At 45.4% G+C, this 16,401-nt stretch overlaps 1 protein-coding gene across 1 annotated transcript in view; it reads right to left on the reverse strand.

The window, feature by feature from the left end:
- The window catches only part of GLIS1 (GLIS family zinc finger 1), a 1,492,284-nt gene that overhangs the window by 91,737 nt on the left and 1,384,146 nt on the right, over window positions 1–16,401 (reverse strand). The window contains exon 8 of the mRNA XM_086936198.1: window positions 9,514–9,698. Coding sequence (XP_086792324.1) covers window positions 9,514–9,698 — 185 coding nt within the window. The remainder of the gene's footprint in view (window positions 1–9,513; window positions 9,699–16,401) is intronic.

Consider the following 16,401-nt stretch of genomic DNA (forward strand, 5'->3'; position numbering starts at 1 on the left):
ACTGTTAAAATCTACGTTGCAGCGTAAACGTTATCGGCGCCATCTTGTCCCTTTTCCAGGCTCATATGTGTGCATAAGCAGCAGCCTCTCTGCCCATTGCCAATCGCCAGCGCGTCTCTCTGACCTCGCAAGCATCCCCGCGCACTGACAGCCCCCGCACTCACATGCTTGGGCCATAAACCACCCCTTCAGCGGGCACTGCCTCGGAACCACATCCGGTACCCGGCTAACACCTCCCTCCATCCTTTTCATGACCATGAATATTTTGAAGACCCCCTTCCTCTGTTCCCGTTTGTCCGAACTGATCCCAGGCCATCACCTTGTCCTGCAGATGTAGTTTATTGCTCCTACTGTAAAAACTCACCCCTATTCAAAGGAGCTAAGATTAATCAATGCCTCCACCCCATGAGATCCGATCGACCGCACACATTCCGGGAACCGGCGGAATGTCCAGCTGCGCGATAGTCATCACCTACTGAGATCGGGGTGGGGACTTCTACTGTAGATATGTGTGGGAACGGGCCTGAAGCAGGGATTCCGAGGATGTCTTTCCGTACATCAAAGTATTTACAAGAATGTGCCACATGTAATAAACTGCAATAAAAGCCATAAACCTGTGTATAAGAGGCCAGGTCTTAGAGATGCAGTTAGAGCACCTCGAGATGATACCTTGTTGTCTGATCTGATGTGTTCTGCTCCGACGGAATAAACCCCTGTTTCCTGCCTTGCAGTCTCCAGCGCCTGCCTCTTTGTTTGATAATTATCGAGTGGTATGAGAGGCGACTAACGCCGGGCAATACTTAAAGGTTATCGATTGAAAGTGCCCCTTTTACACTGTTGAGCACTGACATAAAGCCTAGAGGATGTGACCGCTCCTAACATGTACCTGTAACTTTCACTAGACCTTCTCCTGGACTCGTAGGGCCAGTCCCCTGATGTTTCCCAAATTTCTAGAGGGGAGTGTGCTTGCTGAAGAAACCTTAGGTAGAGTTGCAGGACTGACACTTTTAAAGATTGGGCTACGTTGAATCTTGTTGTTGAACACTGACAACCTAGAGGAGGCTATGGGCCTGGGTGGCTAGAGGGTGCTGGTGCTGAGTGTGGTCTGTGGTTGACCATCTCTAGACACAGCTATCCATTCTGTGTTGCAACAGTACTACTACGACTAGACAGTGCTGTGCAGGAGTACCGTTCCAGAGTTCTGCAAGAAGTGCTCCTTGTTTGCCTTGGTAGCAGGAGAGCATAACTTATGTGAAAAAGAGGTGCTGAAGAACACCCCTGCAGAGGACATACCTACTGGGACAATGATTCAGCAGCCTTGGGCAGTGCAGTGTGTGTGGTGCATGGGGAGAATCTGGGCTTGCTGGTATGATCAGCTGTTGAAAGGTTTGGTGGACTCCTGTTGTTATGTTTAGACAGAGAGGTGTTAGGCCTGAGTATGACACCAACGATTCTACCAGAAAGGGTGTGCAGTTGTAGCCATGTAGGTCAGTCTCTGGCGAAGGTTTATTTCCTTCTTCAAGGCATATCACCTTACTCTGACTACACTGGTTTTCAAAAGCAAAAAGAAGAGATGATGGACGGAATGCTGAACAAATCATACCCTCACCCCCAGTCACATATCTGGGTTTAATCCCCTTGTGTTTTGCTCGCCACCACTCCCCCCCCCCCCCACCCAAGTTTTGACCCAGCCATATGCAAATCAGCTTTGACCCCGCTCCCCATGGGAACAGTCCAGCCGGAACTGCCAGGCCAGGTCCTCTCGGGACCAGAAACAAGTATCCTGTGACCGGTTTTGGGGTATCACCTTCTCATCAGCCAGGCTAGCTTGAATCCAGTGAACAGTGAGCACGGGATCCACGTCTGGGCATACCTTTTCAATTACAGTGACAAAAGAAAAAGAACAGATGTTGGACAGCATGCTGAACAAATGAAACAACCACCTCCAGTCACAGATCTGGGTTTAATCCATGTTCTTTTTTTTGACAGGGTGTACTGGGGCACAGCCTAGGATGCAAGGGAGAGAGATGTATGGGATCCAAAAGAAGAGCAGTGCAGGGCAAGGGGCAGCAGTGAAGGCTCTAGGGAGGCACAGGGATCACTGGGGAGCCGGGCAGAATGCACGGAGAGAGACGCATGGGCTCCAGAGCGGAGCAGTGCCGGGTGCAAGGGGCAGCAGTGCATGGCTCCAGGGAGAGACCGGGTGTGCTGGAGAGCAGGGCAGGATGCACGGGAGAGAGACGCACGGGCTCCAAGAGAGGAGCAGTGCAAGAAGCAAGGGACAGCAGTGCATGGCTCCAGGGAGAGACCGGGTGTACTGGGGAGCAGGGCAGGATGCACGGGAGAGAGACGCATGAGCTCCCAGAGAGGAGCAGTGCAGGGTGCAAGGGGCAGCAGTGCAGGGCTCCAGGGAGTACTGGGGTGCAGGGCAGGATGCACGGGAGAGAGACGTACGGGCTCCAAGAGAGGAGCAGTGCATGATGCAAGGGGCAGAAGTGCATGGTGCAAGGGGCAGCAGTACTAGGGAGCAGCTTAGTTTGCAAGGGAGAGAGACGCACGGGCTCCAAGAGAGGAGCAGTGCAAGATGCAAGGGACAGCAGTGCATGGCTCCAGGGAGAGACCGGGTGTACTGGGGAGCAGGGCAGGAAGCATGGGAGAGAGACGCACGGGCTTCAAGAGAGGAGCAGTGCAGGGTGCAAGGGGCAGAAGTGCATGGTGCAAGGGGCAGCAGTACTAGGGAGCAGCTCAGTTTGCAAGGGAGAGAGACGCACAGGCTCCAAGAGAGGAGCAGTGCAAGATGCAAGGGACAGCAGTGCATGGCTCCAAGGAGAGACCGGGTGTACTGGGGAGCAGGGCAGGAAGCATGGGAGAGAGACGCACGGGCTTCAAGAGAGGAGCAGTGCAGGGTGCAAGGGGCAGAAGTGCATGGTGCAAGGGGCAGCAGTACTAGGGAGCAGCTCAGTTTGCAAGGGAGAGAGACGCACAGGCTCCAAGAGAGGAGCAGTGCAAGATGCAAGGGACAGCAGTGCATGGCTCCAGGGAGAGACCGGGTGTACTGGGGAGCAGGGCAGGATGCACGGGAGAGAGACGCATGAGCTCCCAGAGAGGAGCAGTGCAGGGTGCAAGGGGCAGCAGTGCAGGGCTCCAGGGAGTACTGGGGTGCAGGGCAGGATGCAAGGGAGAGAGACGTACGGGCTCCAAGAGAGGAGCAGTGCATGGTGCAAGGGGCAGAAGTGCATGGCTCCAGGGAGAGACCGGGTGTACTGGGGAGCAGGGCAGGATGCACGGGAGAGAGACGCATGAGCTCCCAGAGAGGAGCAGTGCAGGGTGCAAGGGGCAGCAGTGCAGGGCTCCAGGGAGTACTGGGGTGCAGGGCAGGATGCAAGGGAGAGAGAAGTACGGGCTCCAAGAGAGGAGCAGTGCATGGTGCAAGGGGCAGAAGTGCATGGTCCAAGGGACAGCAGTACTGGGGAGCAGCTTAGTTTGCAAGGGAGAGAGAAGCACGGGCTCCAAGAGAGGAGCAGTGCAAGATGCAAGGGACAGCAGTGCTGTGGTGGAGCAGCTTAGTTTGCAAGGGGGAGCGAAGCATGGGATCCATGCAGTGCAGGGTGAAAGAGAAGCAGTGCAGGGTGAAAGGGGGAGACGTTCAGGCTCCAGTGGTGAACAGTAGAGCAGCAGTATCGACTTTCGCATTTAAAAGGAAGCAGACTGGTTGAATGGCTGTGGCTGAACACCTGCAGGGACTCCGCGCGCCTTCATTGTGTCAATGTCATTTCAAGGCTTATTACGAGGACACCCCTCCGAGGCGCGCTCGCTCCAGGTCTGGCTGGTCTGTCTTTCCTCTCAAACCTTTTCAGCAATATAACCTATCCTGAAAGTGAAAGCACCGGATCGTGTTTCTACAATGCAACGTTCCAGAAAAGGCAGAAATCCTAACCTTACGCGGTGAAATACGAGTATATACATATTTAGGCGACCGGTTTATAACTGAATCTGTCAATTCTGCCATAGAAACAAATTGCTAAAATGTCCTATTGCGGTTTTTGGTTACTTAGCTCATTACAGGAATGTAACAGTACATCTGGGTAGGATGGCATAAATCTGCCACTAGTGTTGGACTGCTAAAGCTTTCCTCCTTGAATATTATGTTGAACATTGAGTTATATTAGCCAATTTTTCCTTACATAAATCGTTTGTGTGACTTTTTTCATTTTTCCCGTGTTTAATGGGCACTTCTTTGCAGCTCGTGCTTCTTTCAGCCATGAGTGTAGCAATTACTGAAAAAAAGCAAATTACACGTCTGCTGGGTTGCTACAGCAAACTCTTATTACAAACTATCAGTTAGTCCCCAATTTTAAAGCATTATTTAATTTGAGGTACCGCGTGACCTCATGACATGAGCACTGTTCTTAACTATCCCTTTGTTCTCGACTGCCACAGCAGTGCAGTCTGGGATTGCAGACTTGGCTTCATTCGATTGCTGAACTCATTGGATAAATATACTACGAAATAATGACTTGCAAAAGGGTGTGTATCCGTGACACAGTCAGTAGTTCTGCCCCATACAATGCTAGCACAAACGACCCCTTTTGTTGAGGACCAGCAGTGGACCTCACAAACCAAAGGCCATGCTCCAGGATACAAGGTTGAAGGCAAGATGGTGGGGCTGTGATGTGAGTCAGAACTGCAGTGAATACAAACCGGACTGCAGACCTAGACTTCCTGGCAGACTGGTACCCTTCAGCTGACTCATCCAAAGCCCTGAGTAGTACCTGGAGGGGCACTGTCCTTGAAACCAAGGTCAACAAGGGCTCAACTGATATCAACAAAAATGAAGTACCATCGCTAGAGCTCCTCCCTGCAAACCAACATGGACTTGTATCGGTCAACGATGATCAGGATCTGAAAGTGGCAGGAAATAGGAATGAAGAAAGCCTTAATTCTGCCAACAGACTTCTATGCTACAAAAATTACCATGATTTTGTCCGACATGATGAGGTTCCTGGACCTCTCAGCCACTCCTCAATCACTCCAAATCCAAAGAAAATATTGTAGATGACGAAGAACTCTCCAGGTACTGGCCAATCGGGAATCTACCTTTCTCATGGAATCATCTAAAAATACCAAAACAAAAAGCAGCACGACAGCTTCCCACTATAAGAGTCAACTCATGTTTGTCTACAACCATCTCTTGGTGCGCAGGAGGAAAATAAGTAGCAGATGTTCTCTATTGACACTCAACAAGTGATCACCAGCTGCAATATTTCCTCTAAACCTCTTAGAAGCATACTTCCCAGTAGATCTGTAAGGCGTGATTTTGAATTGGTTTGTAATATCCAGCATTGTTTTAGATTGGACACACTCCTTACAATTTGACGACATGTTAGAGATATAGGGCCAGATGTATCAAGGCTTTTGCGACTCGCAAAGGCTGAAAATCGCAGAATTTCGGCCTTTGCGACTCGCAAACGGCCGTTTTGCGATATTTCACATGTATGAAATAATCGCAATTTATTTAATCGCAATTATTTGCGATTCCTTCTTTTGCATAGCATTTAAGGAATCGCAAATTTTGCGATTCCTTAAATGATATGTATGACACATTTTTGGGGTGCGAATTAGTGCAAAAAAATCGCATTTTACCATCAACTTGTAGTTGGTGGTAAATTGCGATTTTTTACATAAATGCCCTAATTGTCATTTGTAAGGGTGGCATGTGACACTCATACATGCCCATAGGGCATGTATGTGTGCCACATGCACACACATGTAGATTTGAGGGGTGCAGCAGGGTGTCTTTGAGACACCCCTGCACCCTTGAAATAATTCTCAAATTGCGATTAGCAAATTGCGAATTCGCAATTTGAGATTTACTGCACAATCATTCCTATGGGCCTCCTGGCCCATAGAAATGAATGGGAAAATTATTCCTTAATTGCGATTAGCAATTTGCTAATCGCAATTAAGGAATTTTAAGGAATCGCTAAAAAATAGCGAAATTCTACATACATACCATTTTGCACTTCTCAAATAGCGATTCCTTAACAATCGCTATTAGAGAAGTGCAAAATGGTTTCTTGATACATCTGCCCCATAGTGAGCTCTCTTCTGCTATGAAAATAGCCAGTGGTACGCCTCAGTTGGTTAGGTACCAGCACACTCAGACCAATTCAATCTATCTCTATGAACTCCAGTCCCAAAGTCACATGGATGGCACCCTTTTATTCTCCGAGTAGGGGAGGAATCTGTGCTCTAAGAAACCTGGACGCATATCTGAATGTTTTGTCCATATATTTCACTGGCTGAAGGGCAACTCTCTCTGCCTGAAAATATTCTACAAAATGCAAACAAAAAATTGCTCTTGGCTCTATATCATGAATAGGACACATTTTCCAAGGCTGGGCCTCAGTATAGCTCTATCGGGCTGCACCGGGTGAAGACTAGGACAGTGCATTCTACAAAGGTGGATGCGCTGTTCCGAGTGCATGCGTAAACTGTTGCCACCACACTGAACTGCACATTAGTAAAAGGTGCACCAGCTGTTTAAAGCCACCCGTCTATCTTGCACTGCAAGTGGCAACCCAGCCTGTCTTTCAAGGATGTCAGATATCCCCCTGCATTCAGGTGCTGTGAATGACGGACCCCTGTCTGCAGGTGAATGCCTCGGGATTCCTTGGTCTACCGCCCTCCAAAAGGTCTTCCTGGAGTGGTGCGCTGACTATTCACAACCTCCACAGGGTGCACACTCAGTGTGCCTTCTGACAGCTCCTTTGTCTCCACGCCTGCATCTGTAGTATGGAGTGGGTGCAAAAGCAAGGTATTCCCTCATTTGCATGAGTCTACGCCACCTTCCATTTGAGGGAGTACTCCTTTGTGATTGCACCAACATGAATATTATTGAAGGAACTACACAAGCATCTGTAGACCATTCCTTAATATCAAACTGCCTCATGGAGGTAAGAAGCGGGGTACAAATTACCCAGGGGCACTTTTTCTTCTTGTCTTAAATTCCTAGATAAAGCTTGTTCCTATTTACAAAAAAAATCTCTTGTGTGATTGGGACTTCTGCTTAACGCCATCAGGATAAGGCTCCCATCTAAAATAGAACACTTTTTAAAGGGCTTCCATTTCTACTGAGAGACTGTGAATAAAACTCACCAGATCTCTGGTTCAATCTATGTTGCCTAAACATAGTTCACACTGGGCCCCTTAAAAGAAGTGCTTAGAGTGCTACAGACAATACATAAGGAAGAAAGCCTGATGAGTGCATTGTCACGCATGTTCTTTGTTTATAGTATAAAAGAATAGGACAACCCCATCACGAGGAGATGATCCATCAAATTACAACCTCTCAGGCTAATGTAAGTCCTGATTGGGGTACTGGACACCACTCAGTTTGACCTCCCAACCTGCCCATCCACCTGTCCATGTGACATCTTGTGTAGAGGATACCAAGTATGACAATTGGAAAAACCTGCTCACAGGAGTTGAGTAGTAAGCCCAGTGAATGTTTTCACATCATGTACCGACTCATTCCACTTATCCAGGCCAAATGGACCCCTAGTAGTCCAAATTGGTCATGAAGTCGTAAAATACAAGTGCAACATTTACACACACTTCATCAATCAGTATTTGTAAAGTGCACTAATCAGCCTGGGAGGTATCCTGGGGCTGCGTGGGGCAGGGCTATTCGTACATCCAGGTCTTGAGCCTGCCCCTGAAATTCAGCGAGGGAGGAAGAGGTTCGGAGATGGAGGGATAGAACTTTACAAGATTGACAAATAGACACATGTATAAAGAAAATACCAGAGGACCTCAGTTTCTGATCCTTGAGACTGATATTTCAAGCACTAGAAGTTACACAAGACACTTCATGTGATTAAGAGCATGTCTGGGGTACTGGATCTCATTGCTTGCCAAGCAATGCATCTTCAAAATGTATATGCAGCAATTATGTTTATACCTATTTCGGCTTCACAAAATTATCAATAAAAATATTATTTTTAAAGTGAATTATCTTTCATCTAATCACATAAATCAGTAGAGTCTAAGTCAAGTTAACACATAAACCCCTGAAACCTAACCATAGGGAATGTGTAGCTGTAGAGTTTTTTGTAAAGATATAAAACAAACAACAGACAAATTGCACATATCACGGGTAACTAATTTCTTCTAGAAAATGTACTGCTTCATTACAAGTCCCCCTAGTAATCCCTAATCTGCTGGGAATGGGAACTTCTAACCAAATCAGAATTACAAAATCCCAGGTGATTTTTCATGGGTGAAATGCGAACTAAGCAAGTAGAATCAAAACTACTAATTCTCTTGGTAATTCGTCATTTCATTTCTCAGAGGAGCCCCAGGGTACCATCTGGTAACTCCACCCTCCTTACAGTTACAGATGCCCCCAGAAACTGGGGGTGGGGGATTAGCTGTCCTAGCTACGGGGCCGTCTGGCGAGGCCCTTTTTCAGATGTGACAAGTCAACATGGGAGTTTTTTTCATATGTATTATATTTGCCCTGCATGCAAAACTCCTTTGTCAAGCCTTCTGACACACCGGCTTCCACTCATTCCACTCAAGCATTTACATTGCATTAGTCAAATTTACAGCTATTGGTGTTGCAAATGAGAATGTTTGCCGCGCCTTAGCTTCAAATATTTACAGGTTAAAGCGCAGTGTGAGGTGATTGGTGCAAAAGTAAATACATAAAATGATAAAGGCTACTAAATGATCAAGGCTACTGAAGTTATATTTTTTGTGTAGTCAAGGGGAATATATTCCAATGAAACACTGTACTGGCTTGATAAGTGATTTTGATCCGGTTATGCGGAGGCCGCTCATGCAGCATGTTGTGTCGGCGCCAGAAAGACATTAACTAAATAGTGCTCACCAACTGCTAAATGAAACATAGAGTGTAAGGATACAAGTAAAAGGGGCAGTACTAGTGGGAGGTAAAAAAGGAGGGAGGTACTAAGGAGCGACTACTAAGCTTATTCACACATCATTTACAAAGGACAGTAAGAGGAGCCAATTGAAAAGATGGGTGGAAAATGGGAAGAGCTTAAAGTCTATACCTGAAACCAGCAAGTCACAAAGAAACAGCGCAATAGCTGCCTAGGCGAGACCTAAAAAACACAAGGACCAGTACACAGCCCTGTCTTACACTTTTTTGAATTGGCAACGTTTTGCTTCACTCGCCCGCGGAGTCATATATTACTTCAGCTGTGTATCGGGTATAAAGACCTATTTGCGCCATCAGAATTAGTATTACAGCTCCTTGTTTCTCCAAGGCTTTCCATAAAAGTTCACATTTGACCATCTTTCAAAGTAGACATATACTGTTACAAAATGAAAGCCCTCTTACCACACTCTAGTTGAAAGAATTTTGATACATTTTATGTTGGCCCATGAATTACTTTTAATTTCATTATTTACATCACTGACCAGTGCACTACAAGAACAGTCAACTCAATGGATACTTAAAAATTGCATAAGAACGATAGACTGCACCTTGAGGGGCTTGCTGTGCGGGTGGGTTTTCGAACGGCGAGAAGGTCTTGTTTGAGACTCCTTGAAACTGTTGTCCAGGTGGAGATTGTCTTTGAGACGACTGCGGACAGTTTTTTGGCATCAGGGATGTCGTGCCTAACGTTTTCATGGGGCTTCCAAGATGTGACAGAATATTCGAAACGTGTCTGAAAATATATAAAATAGGTTTCTATAATTTTTTGAAGCATTCTTCACGATCTTTTTTAACAATCTGAAAAGAAACTGAATACATCTCTCATTTCAGGACCCATGCTTCAGTGATTAGTTAATAATGCAATTTAGACAGAACCCTAAACAACAAATGCTGCAGTAAATTATGCAAAGAATAGGCAGGTGAAGGAGAATAGTTCATCAACTGGAGGCAGTGCCTGTGATTATATATGCGCAGTGGTTGCCAGTGTTGGGGAATCATCATTTATTTTTAAGGCACAAAGACTTATTTTTCATTTTCAGCGTTTGAGCCAGCGTAAGAGATATTGAGAAAGAAAGGGAGAAAGAAGGAGGAAGAGAAAGATAGAAAAAAGTATATAGAGGGAGACATGGATTTAAAAAAGAGCCTGAAAGAGAGAGATGTATGTCAAGAAGAGTAGGGTGGAGGAAGAAAGAGGCATGAGTTGTAACCATGGCTGGGCAGCCCAAGTATTTGGCAACCCCTGGTATCGGCAGTGTGTATCCTTTGAAGCTTGGATGCACACAACAATGCTAAATCTTGTAAACCAAGGTGAAATTAAGTATATGACAGCTCACAAGCACACCACAAATTGCAATGAGTACACATAGAAATTACAGGAGAGTAGATTTCAATGTCAATTCAATATTGAGCAGACGAGGCTAAGAATATCATTACGAATATTTGACTCTGCTAGGTCGAAATTCATCCAATCATATAAATAACTCTCAATTGGGAGTTTTTTTTATCAAAAGAGAGGCCTGGCATGCAGATTTTGGGCTTAATGTACGTAAATCTGCATGTTGCTATAATTATCAGGTATTTTTCACCTGCCGAAATTTATTAGAGTAAAACAGCGGCACAGCACCTAATTGTGATATGTGGGTAGCAGGGTAACCACAAATATCGAACTAACCCGCCTCCTAAAATCTTCATGAAGAAGGCCTTAATGTACACACTGATGAAGGTTTTTGCCTCATGTTGTATATTCACGATATTGCAGCAGACCTGCCACCCCAAAGATAATTTTCACTGTGTGGTCATCAGGGGCGTAGCTTCAGGGGATGGGGGAAGTGGTAGGGTGTTTGGGATGTTACACCCCCCCTAAAAATGCATTGGGCCCGATTCACAGAATGAACTTAAGACTCAATCGTAAACTTACTACTATTTTGGTATTCACAGAATGCACTTACTACTTTTGGCATTCACAGAATGAACTTACTACTTTTGGTATTCACGAAAGTTAGGATTTTGTCTTAAGTTTGTCTTAAGACAGACTTAAGACAGACTTAAGACAAAATCCTAACTTCTGTGAATACCAAAAGTAGTAAGTTCATTCTGTGAATGCCAAAAGTAGTAAGTGCATTCTGTGAATACCAAAATAGTAGTAAGTTTAGGATTGAGTCTTAAGTTCATTCTGTGAATCGGGCCCATTGTGTAGTAAATAGTTGGGTACAGGAGCTTTCAGTCGGGGGTAATGAAGAGTCTGTCAGATTTTACCTGGGATTTTTACATGCCACACTGACAACAACACACAAACACACACATACACGCTCTCAGTCTCTTTTTTGAAGGAATTACAAATGTTTATTAGGCTGAAAATGTCGTTTTAAGTGTCCCTAACAATCCGCCCTCCTCTCTCTTCCACTGCCCCTTAGGCCCCCCTCATGTCCTGCTTCTCAGATGATGTGTTTTAACAAGATATCCCAGCCTGATTGTTGGGAAATCTGAAGCTCACATCTCCCAATCATATTGACCAAGCTATGCCCCTGGTAGTTGCACAGAGAAAGGAGTGTGGCCTTGGAAAAAGAGTGGGACTTTGCATCCCCTGCTCTGCCTGACCAGAACCCCACCCCCCACCCCCCTCCCAACTGCCTCGTCTCCACAAGGCAAAATAATCAAGTACAATCTGGCATAAATTTTTATGCAGGTACACACACAGGCGAATGACAGAAATCACAAGAGCTTCTGTCAGCATTGTCTTCATTTACCAAGTACTTGTTACCTGTGTGACATGAGTGCATTCTGGTTTTTGACGTCCATCTTTAACATCATCATATATTTGCGCAGTCACTTTTCATCTCATGAGGCATGTTTTCACACTAGTGTTTCAAGGCCTTTACCTCTCTTCAGAAGACCTTATTTCATGGTTTTGAGAGATCCCTGCATGATGCATTTCTAAAACTAAAATACCGTGACCCTACTGAGCTGCACTTGTATTGGGGACATAAGCCACAATTGAACACAAATTACCAATTACAGAGGCAGCAGTCTTTTGCATGGAGGAGCTGTCCTCATCATTTGCCAAATATCTGCCAATTGTGGGACACCAACAAGTTTCTACCATTGGCAACTGATACTCCTCGACTCCGCTGACCCAGAATGCACATATTTGCATATGTTATGTTATGTTTGGGTCTCTTTTATAGCGCACGGCTACCCCAAGGGGTGTCCCGGCGCTTTGGCAAAGAGAAATGTACTAAAGAGAACACAACACAGCAGCTACACAGAAGGCCAATAATGAGATCATGCAGAATAGAGCCAAGTTTTCAGCTCCTTTCTGAAAGCAAGAAGACTATTAGACTTTCTTAAAGAGACAGGAAGCTCATTCCAGCAGCGCGAGGCCCATTAACGGAAGGAGCGTCCTCCGATCCTGACCAGTTTAACCGGGGGAACGACGGCTTTGGCCAACAGGGCCGACCGGAGCGTCCTCCTCGGGTCATAAAAAGCCAGGCGCTTCTCCATATACTTTGGGCCGATTGAATGGAGGGCCTTAAAAGCCAGGGTCAGCACCTTAAAGGTGATTCTTTTAGCAATGGGCAGCCAGTGCAGTCTCTTAAGTAGTTCCGAGGCTTTAGCCCTGCGTGGGAGACCAAAGATGGCTCTTGCAGCCGAGTTCTGAACAATCTGCAAACGGGCCAACAGGTATTTAGGCAGCCCGATATACAGGGCATTCGCGTAATCCAAACGCGAGCCAATTAGAGACTGCACTATGATTTTTTTGTGCTGCAGAGACAGCAGAGGAAGAAACTTCCGAAGCATTTTCAAAATGCCGAAGCATTTTCCAGACAGGCCGATGATCTGGGGTCCGAAAGAAAGGCTGTCATCACATTGCACACCAAGGTTTTTGGCCTTTGCAGAAACCACCTCAGGTGGAAACATATCCTGGGGCCACCAGGTCTTCCAGCTGGGATCGGGCGGGCAGCCGAAAAAAAGCAGCTCCGACTTGTCGGAGTTGCACTTCAGACTGTGACGCCGAAACCAGTCGAAGACTGCACCCAGGCATTCCCTGATCCGACCACCGTCAAAAGCCTCTCCCTTTTTACATGTAAAAAGGAGCTGGGTGTCATCAGCATAGGATATGATCCGAGCTTGCCCCTTAAAAGTACACTACCTCTCCATCTTCCGCCATTGGTTTTCATAGTCAATGTGGCCTTACGGCACTGCTGGTGGAAGTGTACAATCTATTCAGAAACAAAACTGCATTTTCCTGGGTCATATTAGCGAGGTCAATCTGCCTGAAAGTATGTAGGATATGAAAACCAGGGGTGAAGTGAACTAACTCGTGGTACTTGTCCTGCTTTTCTTCCTGCTCAAGTTGATGGCATTTTTTAAAGGGGCCATCCAGTGTAGAGAAACAAAGAGTTCCCTTGAACAGTTTTGCATGGCTAAGAGACACTAATGACAGGCATTTTGGAATGTTGTTATGTTTTATGATATTTGCTTTGGTTTTGAGACCTATTGTGACATCACTCACTAACTGCCCCCTTTAATTGGGGCTACAGAAAAAATGTATCAGTAGTCTTCAAACTAAGTCACCTATGAATAAAATGGGCAACTTACAGAATGCCACAGAATAAGATTAAGGTGTGTTTGAGGATCAGGGATATGTGCCAGGTAGCCACAGAAGATGTGTGATTGTGTGGGTTGCATTTCATTCCAAATAGTTTTCAATACTTATTACAAGCCCAATTCACTGGTAAAGTCAGATCTGTACTAAATAGTTTATAAAAGGTACTTTTTGCAATGTCACCTTTTACCTGTCTAAAACCTCTAGAGACCTTTGCATCAGCTTCCAATTATCACCTGGACCTAAATACCCCCGTTGATGAGGTGTGAACTTGTTCCCAGAGTTGAGAAAAAAGGCCTAGGGTGTGGGTAAGTGTTTTGTTCCACTGACAGAATGACCATCTGGGCTTTGCCCAGGAACTTAATTAACTACAAAGACGCCTACTCATTCACAGACAGATGTTGCTACCACATGTACCTGCCCCTTTCTTTGTCGCTCTAGTCAGCCAGGTACCAATCCCCGTGAGAGATAAGTTGCCTTCAGAACCAGTTTTGATTGATCACAGAGGAGGGGTTGCTTATCACCCTAGCCAGGGTGGGCACAGGTGCTCTGCACAGGGGGAGAAAGGTTCTGCCATTTTGAATTTAAGTAGAGAGGGGCACTGCAGGATTGTTTGCAGTGGGGCACACAGGAACCACTGCAAAAGTTGTTTGGATTACCCCTGGGACCTTTTCCCCTATTGGTTAGGAAGGGGCAACCCACAGACTAGTGCCAGGTATAAATCTGGCAGCCTTGGGCACCCTCTTCAAAAATTTGACTTATGGAAGACAGAAAGTCTCCACCTGCTGTTGAGAGCTGTGATGAGAACTCTGAATCCTGAACCTGTTCCAACTTGAACCCAGGACAAATAAGTGGACTTTAAGGGTCAATAATCAGACCTCCTGTTAAGCTACAGGGGCACAAAAGCTACAAGAAATCCACCTTTGTGGAAGAGCCCAGATCACTAGTTTCCACTGGAACAGCCATGAATCCTGGTGGTGGCTTCTGTGGTACTGCTGCGGAGGTCCTGGAACACTCAGATGGTGTCAGAGTATACTCCTACTGCCTAACCCTAAAAACTGGGGACTTATAAACTTTTTGCTTAATTTTTGCCTGGATAACTGAGGGATTGGGACCAACCTGCCAGCTAATCAACTGTGTGTGCATTGCCTGTGGGCCTGACTTCCCCGTAGCACCAGCTATGTTCTAATCTTGATAACGGAATCCATTGATGACGAACCAGTCTATCCATGGTCCCCAACTGCAGTTTCATTGACAATGCTGTGAAAGGAGACCTGATTAAAGCCAGAGACCTCCGGGACACAAAAACCCGAATTTCCCGCATCTAAATGCTTTCCACTGAAACTAACAGCTTTGCTGAGACTTCATCTTGTTTTTAGAATCTGTCAACATCGAGTCCCCTTCTCCTGATGACAGTCCACTGCCTGCTTTCACTGAAAGCTGTCAGCACTGGGAAATAACTTTTCCATTAGGAAGGCCCTGGTCCTTGTATCTGACCCATGCTCCACTGCAATCGGCCTTAAACCGCGGTTAGCGATTAATGATTTTTGTCACAATTTGTACTTAAAACTTTATAAAAAAAAATATCTACAGTTTCCTTTATTGGAGTTTTGTTATTTTTATGTCATTTTGTTCATTAGCCCCTGTGTTGCCCACGTCGGCCAACGGCCGTCGTGAGCAGTACCTCCGTAGTGCTGCGCACGTCCATTGGCCGATGCGGCCCCAACCACTTAATCAACACGCCGCACCGCGGTGGAATTCGCGCTGCAGTTAAGCTGTTACATTATTCTCTATTTTTATCAATTGGAGTGGGAATTTCATTGTGTTGTGTTTTGGAATTGTTAACCGTTTTGGTACTTCGAAATGCTTCTCACATGTTTTCTTAAGTTAAACCTGTCTACTCTGTGCTGTAGATACCAGGGATTAAGCTCAAGTTTAAATTACTGAAATGCTTACAAGATCTACCGAAATAGTAACATTATTACTTGTGATGGACTACTACCCAGCCCAACTAATAATCCACTTTCTCACAGTAACATAGAAGCACATTTAACAGACAACAATCTACTACTTATGGTCGAGTTAGGAATAAATATATTGTGCGGCCAAAACCTGAATTGTATGTAGTTCTTAAATAGAAGCAGTAAATAGTACCCCCTTATTCATTTTACACAGAAAGTTGAAAAGTTGAGTGACCCCTGCCAGGAATCAAAGCAGTGGCCTGTAAGAGAATTCTCCTATCATGCAGCCTTAATGCCAATATAAGCCCCATTATTTCTGCTCAGAATTTTAAATGCAACATATATACATTAGTTCAGTTCATTAACCTTCTTCCTTGTTTTTACTGACTTTATTATGAGTTCTTGGTTATCTCATGCACTTCTCAATCTTTAATGTTTTAGTTGGGTATGTCAGTTACAAATGTTTAAATTGTTTGAAGAGAAATGTTGCACTCTGCCAGTGGCTAATATTCTTCCTATACAATCTGTGGTGTTTCCTAAATGTAAAGCCATGCTTAAAAAGCACATTATTAAAGTATTAATGGGTAATCAGAAAGGAATTCCCAAGCAGTCAAGGATTAGTGGTGTTGCCCTGGGCGCATTACCCAGGTGGCCATTAGCGAACAGGAAATGCCTGACCCCGGGGTCGTGGTTGCTATTATGGATTTGTTTCTCCACCTCTTCTTTTTATGCACAGAAAACAAATTGTTGTATTTGCATGTCCGTAATGTACTAGCCATTTCCTAGTCATTAGAGTCTAATAATGTGAGTATGACACATTGACAGTGGTATCCCAGTTCAGGGGTCCTATTTGGAACTTGAAATGTAGA

The sequence above is a fragment of the Lissotriton vulgaris genome, chromosome 1_1, assembly GCF_964263255.1.
Source record: "Lissotriton vulgaris chromosome 1_1, aLisVul1.2, whole genome shotgun sequence".
Classification (NCBI taxonomy): Eukaryota; Metazoa; Chordata; class Amphibia; order Caudata; family Salamandridae; genus Lissotriton; species Lissotriton vulgaris.